This window comes from Pogona vitticeps, chromosome 1 (genome assembly GCF_051106095.1).
Source record: "Pogona vitticeps strain Pit_001003342236 chromosome 1, PviZW2.1, whole genome shotgun sequence".
NCBI lineage: Eukaryota > Metazoa > Chordata > Lepidosauria > Squamata > Agamidae > Pogona > Pogona vitticeps.
In genome coordinates, this window is record NC_135783.1 from 216,476,680 (window position 1) to 216,496,755 (window position 20,076).

The 20,076-nt window shown below is 40.3% G+C and overlaps 1 protein-coding gene across 2 annotated transcripts; it reads left to right on the top strand.

The window, feature by feature from the left end:
* The first annotated feature begins 1,335 nt into the window (after nucleotides 1–1,335).
* Nucleotides 1,336–18,197, top strand: MMADHC (metabolism of cobalamin associated D). 2 transcript variants are annotated; one of them, XM_072983454.2, is made up of 9 exons: nucleotides 1,450–1,579; nucleotides 2,847–2,895; nucleotides 3,810–3,853; nucleotides 7,276–7,420; nucleotides 7,666–7,883; nucleotides 11,008–11,116; nucleotides 11,502–11,632; nucleotides 14,396–14,482; nucleotides 17,543–18,197. In XM_072983454.2, exons 3-9 carry the CDS (start codon nucleotides 3,839–3,841, stop codon nucleotides 17,735–17,737), a joined length of 900 nt encoding a protein of 299 aa, XP_072839555.1. In that variant the 5' UTR covers nucleotides 1,450–1,579; nucleotides 2,847–2,895; nucleotides 3,810–3,838; the 3' UTR covers nucleotides 17,738–18,197. The 2 variants fall into 2 exon arrangements, with proteins under 2 accessions (XP_020641346.1, XP_072839555.1); XM_020785687.3 differs by lacking the exon at nucleotides 2,847–2,895 and having other exon boundaries at nucleotides 1,336–1,579.
* The last annotated feature ends 1,879 nt before the right edge of the window (nucleotides 18,198–20,076 follow it).

Genomic DNA, 20,076 nt, shown 5'->3' on the forward strand with positions numbered 1-20,076 from the left:
TTTTTCATTCCAGGTTGCATCTAAGACTGCTTGTTTATTTATTCATTTTATTTGTAGGCTGCCTTTCTCCTAGTGAGGGACCCAAGGTTAAAGATGTAAAATTTCTGAAAATTTCCAATTTTTTTCTGGGGAAAAAAAACCAGGGGGGAAATATTTTTCCAGAAAAAAAATGGAAATTTTCAGAAATTTTACACCTCTGCCCAACGTGGCTCGCAAAAAGTCACACGAAAAACACAACAAATTACAAGGTAACAAAAAAAACAGTAACATAGAATAATAATTAAAAATCCATTAATTAATTATGTGATAATAATTGTAAAAGTATTTAAAAACATTAGAAACACATTAGAAAAACAAAAAACAAAACCGTCCAGGGACTCAATCGTACTTATTAAAAGCCTGTCTGAAGAGGCAGGTCCTTAATTGGATAAAAGGGATACAGGCAGTAAAGAGGCAGGGGAAAGTGTACATATATGATTCTCCCAAAGGTGATGCTCTGCTGTAGGAATGGAAGGATGCTGTGTAGGACCTGAAGGAAGTTTGCTCCTTTCCCTCTGCAACCTTCCACACACACCCCAAAGTAACTTTACAAAGTTAGCAATGGAACGCCCCTTTGGATCCACTAATTTGTTTCCTTAAACTGCAAAGGAAAGGCAACTCTTTGATCACCTGCAGAATGTTGGATTTACCCATCATGGATGAAGCCCCACTTTGCTCATTTTTCCTTCACTCCCTCAGCCCGTTCCTCTCCTTCCCCCACCCCAGTCATGGTCATGGATGTTGATGGGAGCTCCAGTTTATTCCTCCTTCTTGGAAGGCGGGTCCTCTTGGTAGCGGTGGAAGTGCGTCGTGGTCAGTACTGGAGGGGCAAGGCTGGACCAAGATCTTTTGATGCCTGGAGCAAACGGAAAGATGATGCTCACCCTATCTCCACGTGCAGAAGCGGACTGGCATCGGGATCCAATAGAAGGCTAGCTTAAGGGGCAAAAAACAGGCCCCCCCCTTGGCCCATACAACTCTGCCCCAGAGAGCCCTGCAGCCATTGCCTCGCCGCCAACACAAGTCGGCTCCCTGAGGCGCCTGCCTCCATCTATCTCCCTTCTGGTAGATCTGGCCCTATAGAAAAGCCATGCACGGCGGCAGCCCAACAGCATCCTCCTCCACCTTCCACGATGCATTTTCCATAATGTTTCCTCCAAGGTTTCTTCTGCATTCAGCCGCGTTCACCACTTACTGTTGCTGCAAAACTCCGCCCGGGGCAGGACAATCTATTAAGCCAGGCTCGATTAGCAGCGCCCGCTTTTCTTTCTGACCCAGCCAACAGGTGTGCATCGATGAGGCGCGACGCGATTGGTTTGCCCTTACGACGGCTCTTCCCTCCCGCCTTCGCCCCTTGTTCTAAGGAGAAAGGAATCTCGACTCCGGATCGATTGGTTTAGCCTGCGTCCCGGCGGGGCTTCGACAGACGGCGGCGTTTCCTTCCTCGCCTCCTTTCAATCGAGGAAAGCTAGCCTCGATTGGTTTCCCTGGATTGCCATTTTACAGGAAGGAACAGAACGCGAAGGGAAAAGAAACCGAGGTAACGAGGGGTTACGTTACTCCCTGCTAACGCCGCCGTCCCCCCCCCTCCCATGGAGTTTCCCTCCCTCTGCTCCTGCCCCCTCGCTTACTTTTTGCTCGGGAACCTGAGCTTCTCAAGGCGGCCCAATCCCCCCGCCTTCTCGTCCTCACCCCTGCCCCGCCGGGGGGGGTTCCCTCTTCTCCCCCACCCTCCCCTCCCTCCCCACCCACCCCATACTCCTAGTCCAGCGGGCCGCCCTTCTCTCGGGCCCCAGGACTCGCCTCCGCCTTCTCCTGAAAGTCATGGAGTCATCTCCCCCTCCCCCCAAAACAAAGGGTCCAGTCAGGCTTCCTGGTAGGGGAGGAGGAGGAGGAAGGGTTACAGGTGCGAGTGCAGGGCTTCCCCCTCAGAAGTGGGGAGTTCCCGAATGTGGGAGGCGGGGGGGGAGAGGTGGCGACTCAGTCAGGGGGGCCCTCCGACCTTAAAAGCCTCGGGGCAACGGGAGAGAGAGAAAGGAAAGCGGCTGCCTGGGTCGCGTCGCAGAGCCTCCGAGGACCGCCGGGATGGCCCTCCCTCCCCTGGACAGCCCGCACCTCCCCCCGCCCCGCTGGCTCTGTGACGACGACCCTCTTTCCCCCACACACACACCACACACACACGCCCCCACCACCCCCACACCACACACACGCCCCACCACCCCCACACCACACACACGCCCCCACCACACACACACACACCCCACACGCAAACCCGGCCATTTTTCTTCCGGTGCCTTAAGGTTCCCCCTCCGTTTCACAAACCCTGAACGCGCTTGGCCTCTGAAATGCGCCCCGCAGGGCATCGACCTGAAAAACAAAGGCCAACTCCTATCACTCTGTGGCAGGAGGGATAGAAAAGATAGATAGGCGGGGGGGGGGGGGCTCTTAAAAAAGTTTCCATATGGGATTGCCTTTTGTATCCCAGAGCCCAACCACCGACCCCCAGAAGAAACCCTGAGTGAGGTGATCAAGGTGGGCTTAATAGGGGCAAAGAGCTGCGGCACACATTTCTTTTACTGTATTTCCCGGGCAGTGAGCCACATGAAACCTTCTGGTGGTAGCTTCTGAGAGCAGCGAAGGGGTGGTTCTCGGAAATGTTGCTGCTGGACTTCAGTCAGAAAGGTTTTCCCCCCTCCTGATAGGATTGTGCTGCCCTGGCCTTGTTTAGAGGCTCCTTGGTATTTGAACTGAACATTTTAAAGTTGTATTTATTGTGAAGATGTTTTACCAAATGTTTTTTTAAACAGCTGGATAAAAGATGGCCCCGCATGTCCCACTCCAGCAGAAGAAACAAGGGTGAGGGAAGTAACACAAAGTCATTAGACTGACAGATAAAGTAAGAGACAGAAATAGCTGTTTGTAGAAGAGGAACGTGGCAGCTGAAGAGAAAACAGGAGCAGAAAAATAGTGATAGTCTGGTTTCTTTGTATTACAGTTGTCCCCCTCAAACTCCCGGCCCCCTTTCTCATTCATTATTGTCATAATTGCCGGAGTCACCAAATCACCAATGACTTATTAAATGTTCCTAGACGTCAAAAGTTTGGAAATTGACATTGCTGTCAAAATCATAAATAAACCAACATTAAAAGAACAGCAAAAGTGAAGTGAGTTTCCAGCTGTCACATTTTGAAGGAGATGTTTCAAACTTGGTATTCACATCTCAGAACTACAAGTTTGTTTCTGAATTTAATTTTGGAATTTTAAATAAATTGATTTTACCACAGTTAATACTCAGGCTAAGGTTTGTACTCTGCCAGCATAAGGATAGATCTTTTAATTAAGAAGATAAAAACAATGTACAGAAGGATATCTCTTTTAAAAAAATCATGCTGAAATTGCTTTAGGCTTGCATTGGAAATAAGGCATAAGGGTGAAGTATGAGGGTTGGAAATGCACACTTTTGATGAATATGATGGTAACATTAATCTCATTAAAGGTATGCACAAAGTGTTGGCCTATTCTGTAACTTCCTTTGTGCTCAAAACTGACATTTTATAAAAGTGCTTCATGTGCTCCCTTTTTGTTAAAGGTACTGTCAAATTAACATCATTTTCCTGCAGGTTCTTATAATTGTTTATGGAGATTCTCATTTGTAAATTGTTTGTACATGTTTTGATGCACAGTCAGTGTTGTATCATATTATGATATAGCTATATACAGTTTAGACCCAGTGTGTTAAATAGTCATTCTGATTTGTTTCTCTGTTGCAGGGAGAATCACTGTTTAAACAAAAAGATATATGGAAATGGCCAGTGTAAGTACTATTGACCAATTTATAATTTTACAAATACTATACAGAGAAACGCAGGTGTATATAATTGTTTTTAATTCCACTTTTGTGGGTTCAGACATAACAACGTGCCTTCCGTAGTTCATTTATTCTGAAGATAGAAATAGAAAAAGTACATGTGTCTCAGTATTTTATGGATTGCAACATATGGCTTAACTGAACTGAATCTGAAGATAACGTGCTGTTGCTTAACATGGAGTGTTGGATAAAATAATCTCTTATTTTGTTAAAACATCTATGCATTAGATTATAATCTTAAAAAAACACAGTAAAATTGATGTTTTCAATGCACTCTGAATACACTCCTGTACTACAGTGAGTCCTGGAATCTTTGTGCATGACAGGAGAGGAAGTTGAACACATTCTATTTGCGTTGTCTCCAATGCATTTTTGGTATCACCTGGCAGGACAAAGTTCCAAATAGAGTACTCCTAGAACGAGCTGGAACTTTTAGCATGTATACATTACCGAAACAACGACATCTGCATTGGCTTAGGCATCTCATGAGAATGGCTGGTAGTTGGATTCCAGAAGATGTCCTGTCTGGAGAATTAGTGCAGGGAAATCGCCCCAGAGAGAGACCACAGCTGTGATACAAGGATATCTGCGAGCGGGATCTGAAGGCCTTGGGAATGGACCTCAACAGATGGAAAACCTTGACATCTGTGCATTCAGCCTGTGGGCAGCCGGTGCATCATGGCCTCTCCCAATTTGAAAAGACCCTTGTCCAGCAGGCCGAGGCAAAGGGACAGTCCCAAAAGCAGCAAAATCAGAGAGCTGGTCAGGGAACAGATTGTATTTGTCTTCAGTGTGGAAGAGATTGTCACTCTCGAATTGGCCTTCTCAGCCACACCAGACACTGTTCCAAGTCCTCCATATAGAGCACGTTATCATAGTCTCTCGAGACTGAAGGATACCTAAACTCTGAATACTTTAAGTAAACTTGTATTTGGTGGAGCTCTGTAAACCTGTTAAACTTGGAGGGGCACAGGGAGATGTGCGTGCGTGTTGCACGAGTACCCTTCGGCCCTACATGCATGCGCGCGAATGCCCAGATGCATGGAAGTGCTGCTCCTTCGTGTATTTGCGTGAGTGCAGGGGACCCCATCTTCCCCAACCAGTCCACTGTGTCAAAAAGGTTGGGGACCACTGCTCTAGAAGCATCCCAACAAAAATGATTTCACAGGAGTCTAAAGACCATCAGGGAAGAAATATTTGTTTTCCAAATAATTGCCATCGCTGAAGACATCCTCAGCCTTATGTGGCATAATTTACTCAATAGGGTTTGTGTGTCAGGTATGATTTCAATCATTAGGGTTAGTGCATTACCTCTAATGTAGTCAAGGAGCTGAGAATGAATGGAAAATCAGAATAGTTCAGTGCACAATATATATCCATATTAGCTGTAGTTTCAAGACACTTTTTTTTTCCTGATGTCTGAGCTGTTGTTTTTTTAAATTAAATTAGCACTACAGCTAGTTGTATTCATCAGGAAGAAACGTTTCACATTTTACTGTGACATGCATGAGATAGGCCAGGATTTTAGTCCCTCTTACTTGATGCTGTGCTACATAATGTGTACATAAGACCATCCTGAGGAAAAAAATACTAAGTATTTGCTGATAATTGCTTTCTCACATAACAGTAAATCAGGATACTGGGTAATCCTGACCCAGGATTCATTAACAGTGTGCTGGTGCATGTTGCCTGGTCTTATCCAGCAGTCAACTAATCAAGAAGCAAAACCATACATTGTACTGTATCTGCCTGGAGACTCTTCTTTTTTCAGTCCCCTAACAAGCCAGAATCTGAGACCATCGTTTGTAACTGGTTTCCAGTTCTTGACTTCTTTGAGACTGACAGGCGAGATGTCCCAGTTTGGATGTAACACTAAGGTTTTGCCTCCTACTTAGTGTCTGGTTATTTTGGCTACTTTGTCCTGCTTGTGCACTCTAAGCCAGGACTCTGGAGGGCTCTGAATTCTTACATGTAAAAGCCAATATATAAAGACGATACACATATTTCAGAGTGAGTTTCTTAAAATTTATCCTGCCCTAAAGCTTATCCTCCATCAGATTTAAAAACCATTGAATGTTTACCTTGGTTTTTAACAGTGTACAGCTTAAGTTATACTATGAGGCATTCTGTTTTCTGCAGTAATACAGTATTCCTTTCAGTCTATGAGTTACTCAGAGCTTGGGGTGGGGCAAATCAACAGTGCAAGTGTGGGGCTGCTTTGAATTGTGTCTGTAAAATAGAGGTTGGCGACTTGCAACCCTCAGATTCATTTTTGGTAGGCTTTTACATTATTTCAGACATATCCTACAGATAATGAGCTCGCGTCCCTGCAAGTGGGATCTTTCACAACATCTTATAAGTGGAGGGTGGAGAGGGAGGAAAGTTGGGTGAGGTGACAGAGAAAGAGAAGAAGTGTGAGCTCTGACCATGTCCCCATGGATTACAGATTTGTGTACCACCAGTACGCAGCTCTTCAGGGATCAACTTTGAAGGAGTGCTGCTCTTGTACAAAAGAAGGGTTGCATGTCACAAAAGGTGTCCTTCTGTGCAAGATGATGGCCATGTCAGCTTCTTTGCAATTCCATAACAGTTTTGTAAATAGCACCGACGAGGATGTGATTTTAAGACTAGCATTGGACCACAAGTGATAAGTTGTGCAAATAGTTAATAACATTGGCATTTGTTGTCATTAGGCTTCAGAATAAAACTACACTGAGATGATACCGCACAGCTGAACCCTGTTGATTCAGGCTGTTTTCAGAGTCAGGAAGAAAAACTGAAGCCATTTTCCCACGTGGTTTGTGTTTTTAAGATTTTGTTTTTCTGGCTTTGTCATGAGATTTGTAAGTCTAGATGTGAGTACAGTACAGCATGGTGCCAATGCTGAATTTTGCCCCAGAGTACAAAATGTTATCAAGCTTATGCTAAACTAGCTGGCTAGCTTCACAGAGGGAAATGTGTTATCTCTAGATAAACCAGCAGAACTAACTTATGTCCTCTGCTTAGCTAACCTTGCCAGGATGAGGACCAGGCATACACATTTATTATTTCTTTCAATATGCTTTGCTTAGCAAACATTTGACCACTTTCTGTGTGCATATTTGACTTTTTTTTCTTTAGATAATAAGTGATAATAATTGGTACCGAAGATCAACAGTTTGACCATGTGTTACATATTGTGGGGCTTCTTGCATGGGAAATTTTCCCCACTAAAATTTAAGCCATATTTGAAAGAAAATGCATTAAATTGGTAATATAGAAAACTAAGATTCAGAATGCAACTAAAGGATCCCGGACCCCTGGGGAAAAAAGGCATCATTTTCATATGCAACCTGTATTATATTCAGTTCTTTTTGTGTCTCCTTTAGGTGCTTTGTAACAGATCTAGACTCGTGACGTACCTGCCAGGATTGTATTCCTTGGTTAGAAGGGTTGTAATTCCAAAGGCTTTTTCCACAGCAGGATCCTCTGGCTCAGATGAGCCTTCTGTTGCTGCTACACCTCCCGATTTATGTAAGGAAAATTCCAATAATTTATTTCACATTAATAGTTGCCAAAAATACTATCTGTCTGGAGTGTCAATTACAGCTACTTTGATTTGTCAGTATTTTGTACTACATTAAACTCAGTGCTACTGAGATCAGTGGGATTGCCTTCCTTGGTTTTCTAATTGAATTGTAGCTCTAGCTTTATGGAGTAGACTGCAAAAATGTTTGTCAGTTACAAATGATATCAATCACATATTTAACTTTCAACAGGTCCAAGAACTGTGTGGCCAGATGAAGTGATGGGACCTTTTGGTCCTCAGGATCAGAGGTTTCAGCTACCTGGTAATATAGGCTTTGACTGTCACGTCAATGGTACAGCATTTCAGCAGACAAGACAGGTTCATAAAAAACTGCCTGACATATTAGCGGAGCCCATGGCAGGGGAAAGGCATGAATTTGTGATGGCTCAATATATCAGTGAATTCAAGGTAAGAATTGAAATGCTTGGATCAGGTGGGAAATATGGGAGGCTATACCTGACACCTTTGAAGATAAGAATACTGTATGCATTGTACAAAGAACTTATGGTATACTTACATACTATGCACTCTCGAGTTCTATTACCATATTCAGACACTACATTTATTATTACATTTATATTTCACTTTTTCAGAAAAAGGCAGCTTACAAAATTTTTAGAAGAAACAACAGAGATGACCAGCAGTCAGCTAAAACCTAAATAAAATGATGCAAAGCATTCCTCCAGAAAAACCATAAAAATAATCCAAATACTTTTTAAAAAAAGAATCACTTAAATTGCAAAGGATACAGAGTAGAAACAGCACTACAGGACAAGTTACTGTGTACATCAAAAGCCTATCTTTAAAAAAGTATTTTTACTCCTTTCTTAAAAGCAGTCAGAATGAAAACTAATTGCAACTTCAAAGGGAGTGTATTCAATTGCCAAGAATTATGCAGGAGAAGGTCCGCTCCTACATACTTGTTAGCCAGGTTTCTGAAACTATTGGGATGTTAAAGATGACCTCTCCTGAACAGCTTCAGGCTCATAATGGGACAGGCAGTCTCTTAGATAGCCAGGTCTAAGCCATTCTTAGAACTTTAAATGTTAAAACCTATACCTTAAATTGTGACCAGTCAGCAATTGGCAACCAGTGCAGATCTTTCGGTATCAGGGCCATATGATCACCATACTGTGTACCACCTAGCAGCCTGACTGCCACATATTACATCTGTTGAAGATCCCAGTCTCTCTTCAATGGTAGCTCCACATAGAGCAGATGTGATGTAACTAAGGTGTGGATGAATGTTGCTAAGTGAGGTCAGCTCTGCAAGGGTCATAGCTGGCTCACTAGGTGGGGTTGTGGAAAGACACTTCTTATCGGTGCCAGGAAGTGGCAGTGCACCCCCAAACAACATACAACCATAAGCCTGGGGCACATCGGCGCCACAACAGAGACCACTCTGCATAGCTCACAGAGGAAGATTCTTGGGCAGCAAGGTGGATTATATATCAGCAGAATCCCAACACTGTCCCACAAAAACATGCATTCAGAATTGCCTGGCTACTAGATGGAACATTGGTTAGTGAGACTGAGCTTTATAGACTGCAGCCATGTCACCTCCCTGCCCTCCAGCCTGATCCTAGTGTACGACAGAGCTGAGGGAGACAGACTTACCCTTCTTTTCTCAATCAGGTCTCTGTGATACAAGCCAACTCAGCACCTTTATCCTGAATCAAATCTTGGAAGATTGAAGATTTTCATGCAACCAATTTGACATTAAAAAGCGGGATTTTTAGCCTGGACACCTTTGGTGTCACAATGGCTTCTTTGGCTAGATTCCAAACTGAAAGAAGGGAAGGCCAGCCAACAGTCTGCCTTCCTTTTCATGTAATGGCCAGAGTGAAATCTCCCACCATATTTGGCTTGATAGTGATTCCCACACTCCACCCCCCCAATGTTTCCACTTTCCTAAACATGTCTTCCTGGCCTATTTGCACAGCAGTGAGGTTAAACTCTTCCTCCTCAGCTGTTATAAGCAGGGAGACTAGTTCAGGCTGTATCTTTGAATAGTGACTCATTATCTATTTTGAAATCATGAAGAGAGTACAGTGGTGCCTCACTAAACAGTTACCCCCCCATGACAGTTTTTTCGCTAGACATTGGCTTTTTGCGATCGCTATAGCGATTCGCAAAACAGTGATTCCTATGGGGGAATTTCGCTGGACAATGTTTTGTCCCTGCTTCGCAAACAGATTTTTGCTAGACGACGATTTTGACAGCTCCCTCTGTGCTCGCAAACAGGTGTTTTTGGGACCTAAGCTTCGCAAGACAGCGATTTAAACAGCTAATCGGCGGTTCGCAAAGCGGCTTTCCTATGGCTGATCTTCGCTAGACAACAATGATTCTTCCCCATTGGTACGCATTAAACAGGTTTCAATGCATTCCAGTGGGGAAATGCTTTTCGCTAGACAATGATTTCGCTAAACAGCGATTTTAGTGGAACGGATTATCATTGTCTAGCGAGGCACCACTACATAGTATTGTAATAACATGGAGCAACATCAGCAAAGAATTTGATGCCTATTAATAGCTTATCTGTTTTCAGAATCACTTTGTTTTGTGTTGATTGATAAAATAATCAGTGTGGCAACTACATAATAGCCTTTGTACTTTGGGTCACAGCTATCAGATTAGATAAGAGTGGACACAAGCCTGTACGGGTGTGCTGTCTAAGAAGACTTCTGGAAACTTGTCTAAAAACATCTAGAGGATACCAGATCTAGCCTGATGTAAGAATATAGGTCAATAGCAAAGTACTCTGCTTGGGTTTTCTTCCTTGCTAACTGCTACTCTGTGGTAGTTTGGGAGTCACTGACTCTCTCCAACTTAAAAAGTCATGTATGGATTATGTTAGGTGATGGCCAATAATGGCCTAGATCAAATTGTTAGTCCCAACAAGAACTCCGTTGCTGAATAGTGAGTCAACACTTATGTAAATCAAAATGACTTAGTGGGGCTGCTCTAGTTAGGACTAGCTTTAGACCAATATTGTTGAAGGCCATATTTGAATTTCCAGAAATACCATTTTAAGCATTTCTTCTTAAAAATATGTAGTGGACTGCACTCTTAGTCAGTTTTCTACCCAAAGGTAAGTAAAGGGATATACATCATATTTTGCTACCCGTCAAGTGCCGTATCTTAATAAATATAGAAGGAGCAATTTGGGCCAATAAAATGGAATTTGTCATGTGTCAGTAGCATTGCTGTTCTTTTTTTGCAGGATGAAACCATTATTCTTGAATGTGCCATAGAACAGATCTTTGAACTTTACCACATAATTCTACTCACATCCTGCATTTCAAAATTAGCAGCCTGTGCTCATGCACGGCTGCAGATCAGTTGTTGTGGTAGTGGTGTGCTGATGGCCCACAGCTTGTCAGAAATAGCCTTATGTTTATCCTGGCTGGAAGGGTTTTTAGTGACCCAAAGGTTTCAGAAGCTGGCACAAAATATTATACTCCACCAATATCAAAATGATACAAACCAGTATTTATGTAAATCTGAATATTACCTATTTTTCTTACTTCAGAGCAATGATGCTGCCCAAAAACAACATGAAGTTAATAATGCCAAGAAGTACTTTGAAACAGCAAAGGTAGAATGTGCAGTACAGACATGCCCAGAACTGTTACGCAGAGGTATAGATGTCCTCCACTCTATTTTTCTAATTTAATTGTCTCTTAAACTTTTAAGGATGAAAATTTCACAGGAGTACATATGCTAGATCCAGTGAGGAGTTTTTTTTTTAATGCTGAATTAATTATTTCTTGTTTTACTTACTTACTTACTTTATTTATTTATTTATTTTTAAAGACATATTTCTGTATGTGAGCAAAAGCATTTTGCCCAGCAGGTTTTCATAACCCTTTCAGGCATAGATGCATCTTCATTGTGTGTGTTAATTGATGAATAGTACCATGATTTATTTTTCTCTGCTTAATTATACACTGAAGCGTTAGAGGGGAGTAAAACAACTGTAAAAATTATCTAAATCGTGCCATTGATCCATTTTATTCTTTACAGATTTCGAGTCACTATTTCCAGATGTAGCTTGCAATAATATGACAGTGTTAACAGTAACGCAGAAAACAATAAATGATATGACTGCATGGAGTGAGGAGGTAGAAAATGAGCGAGAAGTTCTGATAGAAAATGTAAGTTTTCCTACCTTGTTACTATGGAAGAATTATATATGTTCCATTTAAGATAGACATGTGGGTTTGCTAAACTAACATAGTTAGTGAAACTTGCTAGAATGCTTGTAAGATTGCAGAGCCTACTCCAAATGTGGATGTTTATTAAAAGTCATATTGTGGTACTGTGAGTCAGTGTTACCAAAGTACTCAGAATTTGGGCACTTGGGTAGCACTTGAACATTATGTTTAAAATTTGTCAAGATTGTATAAGAGAAACTTAATGTATTTTATGCATATTCAGTGTTTAAGACCACATGGGTAAGAGCCTAAATCTTTTGTTTTCAAGTTACTAAACTAATGTTTATTCCAGAGCTTGTTTGTACTTGATTATAAATCAATCTTGTTTTTAGTTTTCTCCAACTAATTTTATGCAAAATTGCCACTAGAGGTCAGGCTTAAATGTTTGATAGGAGTTTTGAGGAATTACAGCTTAATCAATGTACTTGTTTACTGACACTTTTGCCCATACAATATTATTTTTGAAAGTAACTTTTAAATTGTAGGTTTAATGTTTTTTCCTTTCATCCTGAAGAATTTTGTAATAAGTGTTCAGTAGTAACAAAATCTATTATAAACCTTTTGCAATTGCAAATAGCCTTTATATTGTTTAAGATTGTCCAGGATTGGGTAACATGTAGTGCTCAATTATTGCCATGAAAAGTGCATACAAAGTAAAACTCCGTTGTAGCATGTCCTCGTCTCTATGTTAGTTATGGTCTGTTGGTCTTTGCCATTGTAATCTGGTCTAATTATGTCTTAATTGTCCTCCTCCTTCCTTGTGCACCTTCCTGTCAATTCTAATACATTCACTGTAGGGGTGTTGGGATGGTAGACGTAACCTCCTGGCCTAAAGGTTACTAACAGCAAATTCACAATAGAATGGTCTATTTGTTTTCGTTGTGGATGGTCTGAAACAAGTTCAGGAGAACTAACTTAACATGAGAGACTTGGGCAAAAATAATGAGAGTTAGTTGCAGGCAAAGGAAGGTGTTGCAGTATTGAAGACTCAAGTTGTTCTAATTAATACCAGTTCCGAGTAGCTGTTGTCATATTGTAACAAACCAGGATCAAAAGACTCCAGTCCATAAGGCGTCTTTTTGTGTAGATTTCTTGTGTCCTCTTGACAGTTGGAAATGAAAGTAGACAGATCGTTAGATCTCTTGAGCTTTAGAGTACTTCGAAGAAATAGGCCCATGACGTATCTAAAGTTGTCGTGTTACATGATCTCAATCAGTTCCTGTGTTATACGATTCATTGTCAGGATCATTGGGTTACGTACTTCAAGGGACAAAGATAACAGGTTTGGTTTTTTTATTCCAAGTAAACGAGTGTGACTTAGTGTAAAAGACTGGGATATTCCAGATCAAACTTGCCATTTGGAAATACATGAATTAGATACTTGTGTTAGCTTTAATTGTAGAAGTTCTTATGATTAAATAATGTGTGTTTATGTATGTCGATGCGTATATGTATTTAATCTGAACGTCTCAAGTAATATATTCTCTTTATGCCTCCTGACACTGAAGCAGTGACTACATAGATCTGTATGTGGTGGTTTTGCCAGCTGCCTTCTACTCTATACAACCTATAATGGCAACCCATTTTCATTGATCTTGGAAGTTTTGTTTTGTTTTTACAAAAATTTTTAGTTCATCACCCACTGTATTAATAAGTCTTTTGGTCATGCCGTGTGACCAGTTAAAATTAATCACAGTATTTTTGTCAAAACTGAAAAACTGTGATCAACATTTTGTGAAAAAAACAGGATTTTGAACCAATATTGAACTGTGATTTGCTATGCAATTCTTGACAGATCAGTTCAGAATGAAACCCTATTGAGTTTGATTCATTTAACTCCTGTGGAGGTGTTTAAAGCTTTAATATTCTGGTTGATTCCAAAGCTGGTAATAATAATTTCTGAATTCAGGCAGATCAGGAAACTATTATTAGTTAGAGACATGTTTAATTATGTTGCAGAGGAGTTACATATGGGAGCAACGTTTATATCTTGGCTTATTATGTCCACATGTGGCCAAATGATTTTGGGTCAAAATTTCCCCTTATTGCATCACACTATTTGAACATAACCAGAAGTGTTTAGTCCCTTTATTGGGTATTTTACTGAAACATCAAATGCAGTAACTTTTCTTAGAACATTTAGGGTGTATCAGTGAATTAGAGAGCTGTAGCAGTTCATTGTCTGGTGGATGGTATGAGTTGTTGAGTTGAAATAGGTATACATCTACTTTGACAATAATTTACTTACCAGTAGTTTTGAGAAATGATTTTATTACCCTTGTAATCCACCTTTTGCTTTATTTATCTACCTGTTGGAGATCTGAGCACAGGAAACAAATGTAAGGTAATATAGACATGGATAATGTTTGAGGGAAAGATGCAGGTTTTTTTAAATAAAATTTTATTTTTAAAAAAGAACTTGACAAGTATGACACTGCAATTCACATGAGCAATCAAAGCAGTTATTATCCTTATTTTTCAAAGCTATTAATCGTTTACGGCCCAGCACAAAGAATTTCTTCTAAGCTTCATGTGACCATAGTATCTCAATATAGGTTATTAATTTTAATCTTATTAGTGCTGTCATTCAGATTTTTCTACTAGATCTATTTTCACTTTCACATTGCTTTGGAGAAGGAAAAAAGTAACATTTACTAGCTGTAAAAGTGCTCTTAGTATTTTTACCTTTTCTCTTTTCCTTAGTTTATCAATGGTGCCAAGGAAATCTGCTGTGCTTTAAGTGCTGAAGGTTATTGGGTAGATTTCATTGACCCAACATCAGGACTGCCAGTAAGTATTTCTACCAAAGCATGGTATGAAGAACAGATTTGGACACCATTAGTCTGAGTTAAACTAGCAATGCAGCATGAATGTTACTGCTGCTTGTTGTTTCTCCTGGTTCCACTTGACGCTGTTTATATGGCCATCTAAATTCATCTCTAGAATGCTTTCCATTAAATGCATGTGCCAGCTTTTCTTGCCCTTCAGCTGTGTCATGTACCAGAGTGTACCTGGCTTTTTATTTTATTCAATACAGTGGTGCCTCGCTTAGCAATGTTAATTCATTCCAAAAAAATCGCTGCTAAGCGATTTCAGTGCTAAGCGAAACGCGGTTTCCCATTGAAATTCATTGAAAATCGGATAATCCGTTCCAATAGGAACGAATTTCCGTCCTTAAGCGAAAATCGCCATAGGAAGCGAAATGCGGTTCCCCAATTGAAATGCATTGAAACCTATTCAATGCATCTCAATGGGGGGAAAATAAAACAACAAATTAAAAAAGAGTCAGAACAAAGTCAAATTTGGTTAACAAAGGGTTTATTAAGTGCACTTTATGATTTCAAACATTTTAAACAGTAAACTTTAACTTTATAAATAACAGCAAACATGAGGCTGTTTAAACCATCATTAAGCAAAACAGGGGGCCCAAAATTTAATCGCTATGCGAAGCATGGTCCCAACCATCGCTAAGCGAAAATCACCCATAGGGACCATCGCTAAACAAAGTGCAAAAACGCTCCGAAAAAGTCGCTATTTCGTCGCTAAATGGAGCACCCATTAAGCGAGGCACCACTGTATTCCATTCATCAAATGAAAATGTGGTTGGAAGACCAGGTGGGCGGGGTATAAATCAAATAAATAAATAAAATAAATAAATAAAAATGTCAATCACCGAATGAGAAAAAAAGACTACATTTTATTTACAACTGTGAATCACACCTTGTTCGTCCTCTGAGGCTTCCCAGTTGTAACAGTGCAAAATCAAAGCACAAATTGGAGGACAATCCTTCAAAAACAGAGTTGCCAAATCAAATTATCAGTTGCCAAAATGGAAGGCCAGTTGCAAGTTTCAAGAAATGTAAGGGGTAGAATCAGCATAGTAGAAACTGTTATCATCTGAAGAATTACTAGAACACAGAAATGCAAAGCTGTTTATTTGTTAATGATAGTTTTGCTTTTAGTTATTGCACATGTAGCCTACCTTTCCTCCCAGGATGTCAAATGGTGCTCATTGCTCTCATTTTTTGTTTTTATTTTCATAGCAGCCATTTGCAGTAGGCTAGGCCAAGAGAGCAACAGGCCCAAGGTTTCTTAACAAGCTTTATGACTGGGTCTCCCTTTTCTTTTCTGATTCCGTGTTTCCCCGAAAATAAGACAGGATCTTATATTAATTTCTGCTCCAAAAAATGTATTAGGGCTTATTTTCAGGTTTTTTTTTTCATGTACCACCATCTATATTTATTCAAATATAGTCATGTCATCTTCTGGTTGCTGCACAATGGTGGAGGGCGGGTTTCACTCAACTAGGGCTTATTTTGGGGGTAGGGCTTATATTACGAGCATCCTGAAAAATCATACTGGGGCTTATTTTCAGGTTACATCTTATTTTCAGGGAAACAAGGTATTATGGCGTGCTAGTTCTTGCAGTTGTGTTTTTTGTTTTTCATTTTTCTTTTGGTTTGGATGCTTTTTGCTCCCGTAAGAAATAAACATGGTTCTTTTAGGACAGGAATATGATATGCTATGAATGGTTGATATTCAAGATACTCCTCTGAAGATCTGCTCATGTGCAACCGTATCAGTATTATTTCTGATCTGTTAAAAATACCATGATTTTGCTTGTTTGCCTCAATGATGATTCTGAGTCCCCAGATCAAAACTGTTTGAAAGCCTAGTCAGATGAAAGCATAAAGAATTATTAATACTGGTCAGTAGAGATGAGCATGAACCAGAAAGCCAGTGGTTTGTGATGGTTCATAGATTGTGGCTACTCATGAACTATCCCGAACCCCTAGAAAAAAGAACCAGTTCATGCCGTGGGAGAACAGAATCCTACTGTCCTGGCCCCTTTTGCTACCCACCCCCTTCCTGCTGCTCGCTTGCTTCCCTACCTGGTCTTGCTGCCTCCAACACTGCTGCCATCTTCAAAGGGATCAATAGAAATGCTTCAGGGATTGCACTTCCAGCTCAGCTTTTGCAGAGATGTAGCCATGCAACAGGATTTTGGCCACTATATTTTTTTCACTGAAGTTATATATGGCTTTTCTGTTACTTTTACTAGTGCGTGTTGACTGGTTTCATTGAAGCTCTGTTAGGCTGTACGTAATAGCCTGTTGTAATATGGCCAATGCTATTGCCCCTTAAAAGCTGCAATTTCACAGTAGAGGACTTAGGAACATGATAGTTTCACATCAAAGGAATAGATCAATGGAGTCTGTTTAATCCTGCAAGGAAACTCTTGCCACTCTGTGAGGATAATACAGTGGTGCCTCGCATAGCGATGAGAATTGGTGCAGCAAAAATCGCTGCAAAGCGATTTCGTCGCTATGCAATATTAAAAAGCCCATAGGAATGCATTGAAACCCCTTCAATGGGTTCCTATGGGCTCCAGACTCACCTTTAAGCGAAAATCCTCCATACAGCAGCCATTTTCGCTGCCCAGTAAGCATCCCAGAAAACAGCGGGCGGCCTTTTTTTTTTACCCGGCGGCCATTTTGGAAACACCAATCCGCTGTTAAAAAATCATCACTTTGCGATGATTGGTAAGCGAAACAGGGTACCGATCATCGCAAAGCAATTTTTCCCCATAGGGAACATCGCAAAAGTGATCGCAAAAAGTTAATCGCTATGCGATTTCATCATTAAACGGGGCGCCCGTTAAGCAAGGCACCAGTGTATAGTATAATTGCTCCTCTATAAAAATGTGCAGAAGTTTAAGGTAGAAAATGTACATGGACTAACATTCAAAACTTTTATGTTTGGACTTAGAATTAGTTAAATATCCAATTTTGGGCTGTATATAAGAATACTACAAATAGATCCTAAATTTCACTTTTTTTCCACTTTCAGTTTTTTGGCCCTTACACAAACAACACCCTTTTTGAAACTGATGAACGCTATCGCCATTTAGGATTCTCTGTGGAAGACCTTGGCTGCTGTAAAGTAATTCGTCATAATCTCTGGGGGACACATGTGGTGGTAGGAAGCATTTTCACCAATGCTCCAGCTGATAGCCCTATAATGAAGAAACTGTGTGGCAATTGAGTGCATGTTCTTCTTACCTGAGTTGGTTAATAAAAAATGTTGAGATGTATCAGGTGCTAAGTTACACTGATTTATTGATGACAAAATATATTTTATTTATTTTAGGCAGGATATACAAAGGTAGTGTGTATATATGATTATGAGGTAATACACTGTTTTATTGTATATACAAACTATGTAATAGTTAAAGCTAATTCTCACTATCTCAGATAGTAAATAAAATGAACACCCACATCTTACATTGGAATACAAATACTTTACATTTTAATAATTCCATCAGTGTTTTTTCCCTGATGAAGAATAATTTAATTTGCAAAGGAGTTTATAAATTTCAACTACAGCCATTTGATAAAGATGACAAATGTGTTGCAAATTGAACAGTGTTGGGTATTGAATGAAATTATTTGTAGGTAGGGATACAACTTGTACCACTGGCTCTCATTAAAAAAATTTAATATTCTGCTGTTGATTTATACCTGTATTAATGGTGTCTTATCTCTCTTTTCTATATTTATTTGGAATTTATTTCAAGCAAGGGACTTTGTGTCCTACTACGTTATGAAGATAAAACACAATTTAACCAATCTATACCTCAGCTTTTATCGTTTCTGAGGAACTTTGCTTGCAGCTGCTAACTATCTTTAAGTATGTCTGACTCAAAAAGTCTTTTTACACATTTGGTTAAATATAGTGGTGGACATACGTAGGTGGTTGCATAACTTATTTACACACACACACACACACACATTTTATTTAAATTAAATAAAATGACCATAGATACCTGAGATGCACCTTCATCTCATGAACTGTTTACCCAGTTGCCACGTATCTTAAATACAGGTATAAGCTAAATTCTGGCCATAGAAGACTTAGACTTCACAGTGTTTTGTCTTCTAAATATGTGGAGCATTAAGATGCAGAGCCAGGTAGGTGGGGCTCGTCAGCCTTGGAAGGCAGCCCATCTAGGAGAAGGAAAACTCCAGTTTCAAACTTCCACTGCCTTGTGGCTATATCCACTGATGGAAAAGGCTTCAGGAGTTAATCTCGAGGCAAAATCTGGAGCCAGAGTCCCGGAGGCAGTTCATGTCGTTCTGGCAGCCCCTGCGATGTCACTGGAACCAGCGATGCATATAGCATCAAAGTCCTCCGTACAGAGCATGTTACCATAGTCTCTCGAGACTGAAGGATGCCTAATAAATAAGATGCAGACCAAGATACTGGATTGTGAGAGCATCATGAATTTCTCAGAATAAGATTTTTCATCTGGTTGTAAGAAACTTTGCCAATCCTTTCATTTTATGAAAATCCATGCTGAAGCATGAGTTGTTTCAATATTGTAGTGTGCAATGTTTTCTTGGGTCTCATGAACACACATAGATATGTGTAGTATGTAATACAGTGGCTAGAATCATTGTGAAAGGAAATAAGGGTGCTTTTTGCCATTTTCTCGCTATCTGTTATATATTCAGACGAATGACTGAGTGCATGACCTGGTTACATCTGAGTGTGTAGCAGATACAGTGGGGTCTTGACTTAAGAACAGCTCGAGTTAAGAACATTTTGACTTAAGAACCGCTCTCATAGGAAAATATTGACTTGACTTACATACTTAGATTTGAGTTAAGAAATGAAAAAAACCACGTGGGAGGCAGGGAAAGTGCAAAATTTGAACTTTCAGTTAACTGTTGGCTAGTGAAAAGAGTGCCTGTCTGCTTCCTCACTCCTACCAGCGTTTAGAGAGTGGATTGGGAGACAGTCTTCAGACTGCCTGGTACTGTACTGCCTGGACTGTATTTTCCCTGAACCTTTCTTGACCTAAGAAAAAAAAGAAACAAAATATCCCCCTCCAGTGGTCGAAGGCGGAATAGTAGCTTCCCATTAGTTTCTATGGACGGAAAAGAGCAGATACGGATCAAATGGTTCTCAATGCATTCCTATGGGAAATGCAGATTTGACCTGCGAACTTTTTGACTTGAGAACCGCCTTCCAATACGGATTAAGTTCTCAAGTCAAGACCCCACTGTAGTCAGAACAACACCATTGCTTAATTTGGGATTTACATTTCACACACCCATAGGATTCCAGCCTGTATCTAGTGTACACTTATATATGCATATCCACAAACACACATACAGAAGCAGTATGTATTTTCTTGTTTGTTGCAGTGGCCTCTATTTTCACTGGTTTTCACGTGCAATAATGGAATAGATTTTCCTTATCACCTAGAAAAGAATGCTAATTGAAAAGCAGAGTGGATAAAAATCAATGATGTCTTTTTAATCAAATTGATTTAAATCATTAAAAATCAATTTTTTAAATAATTTAAACCATGATTTTAA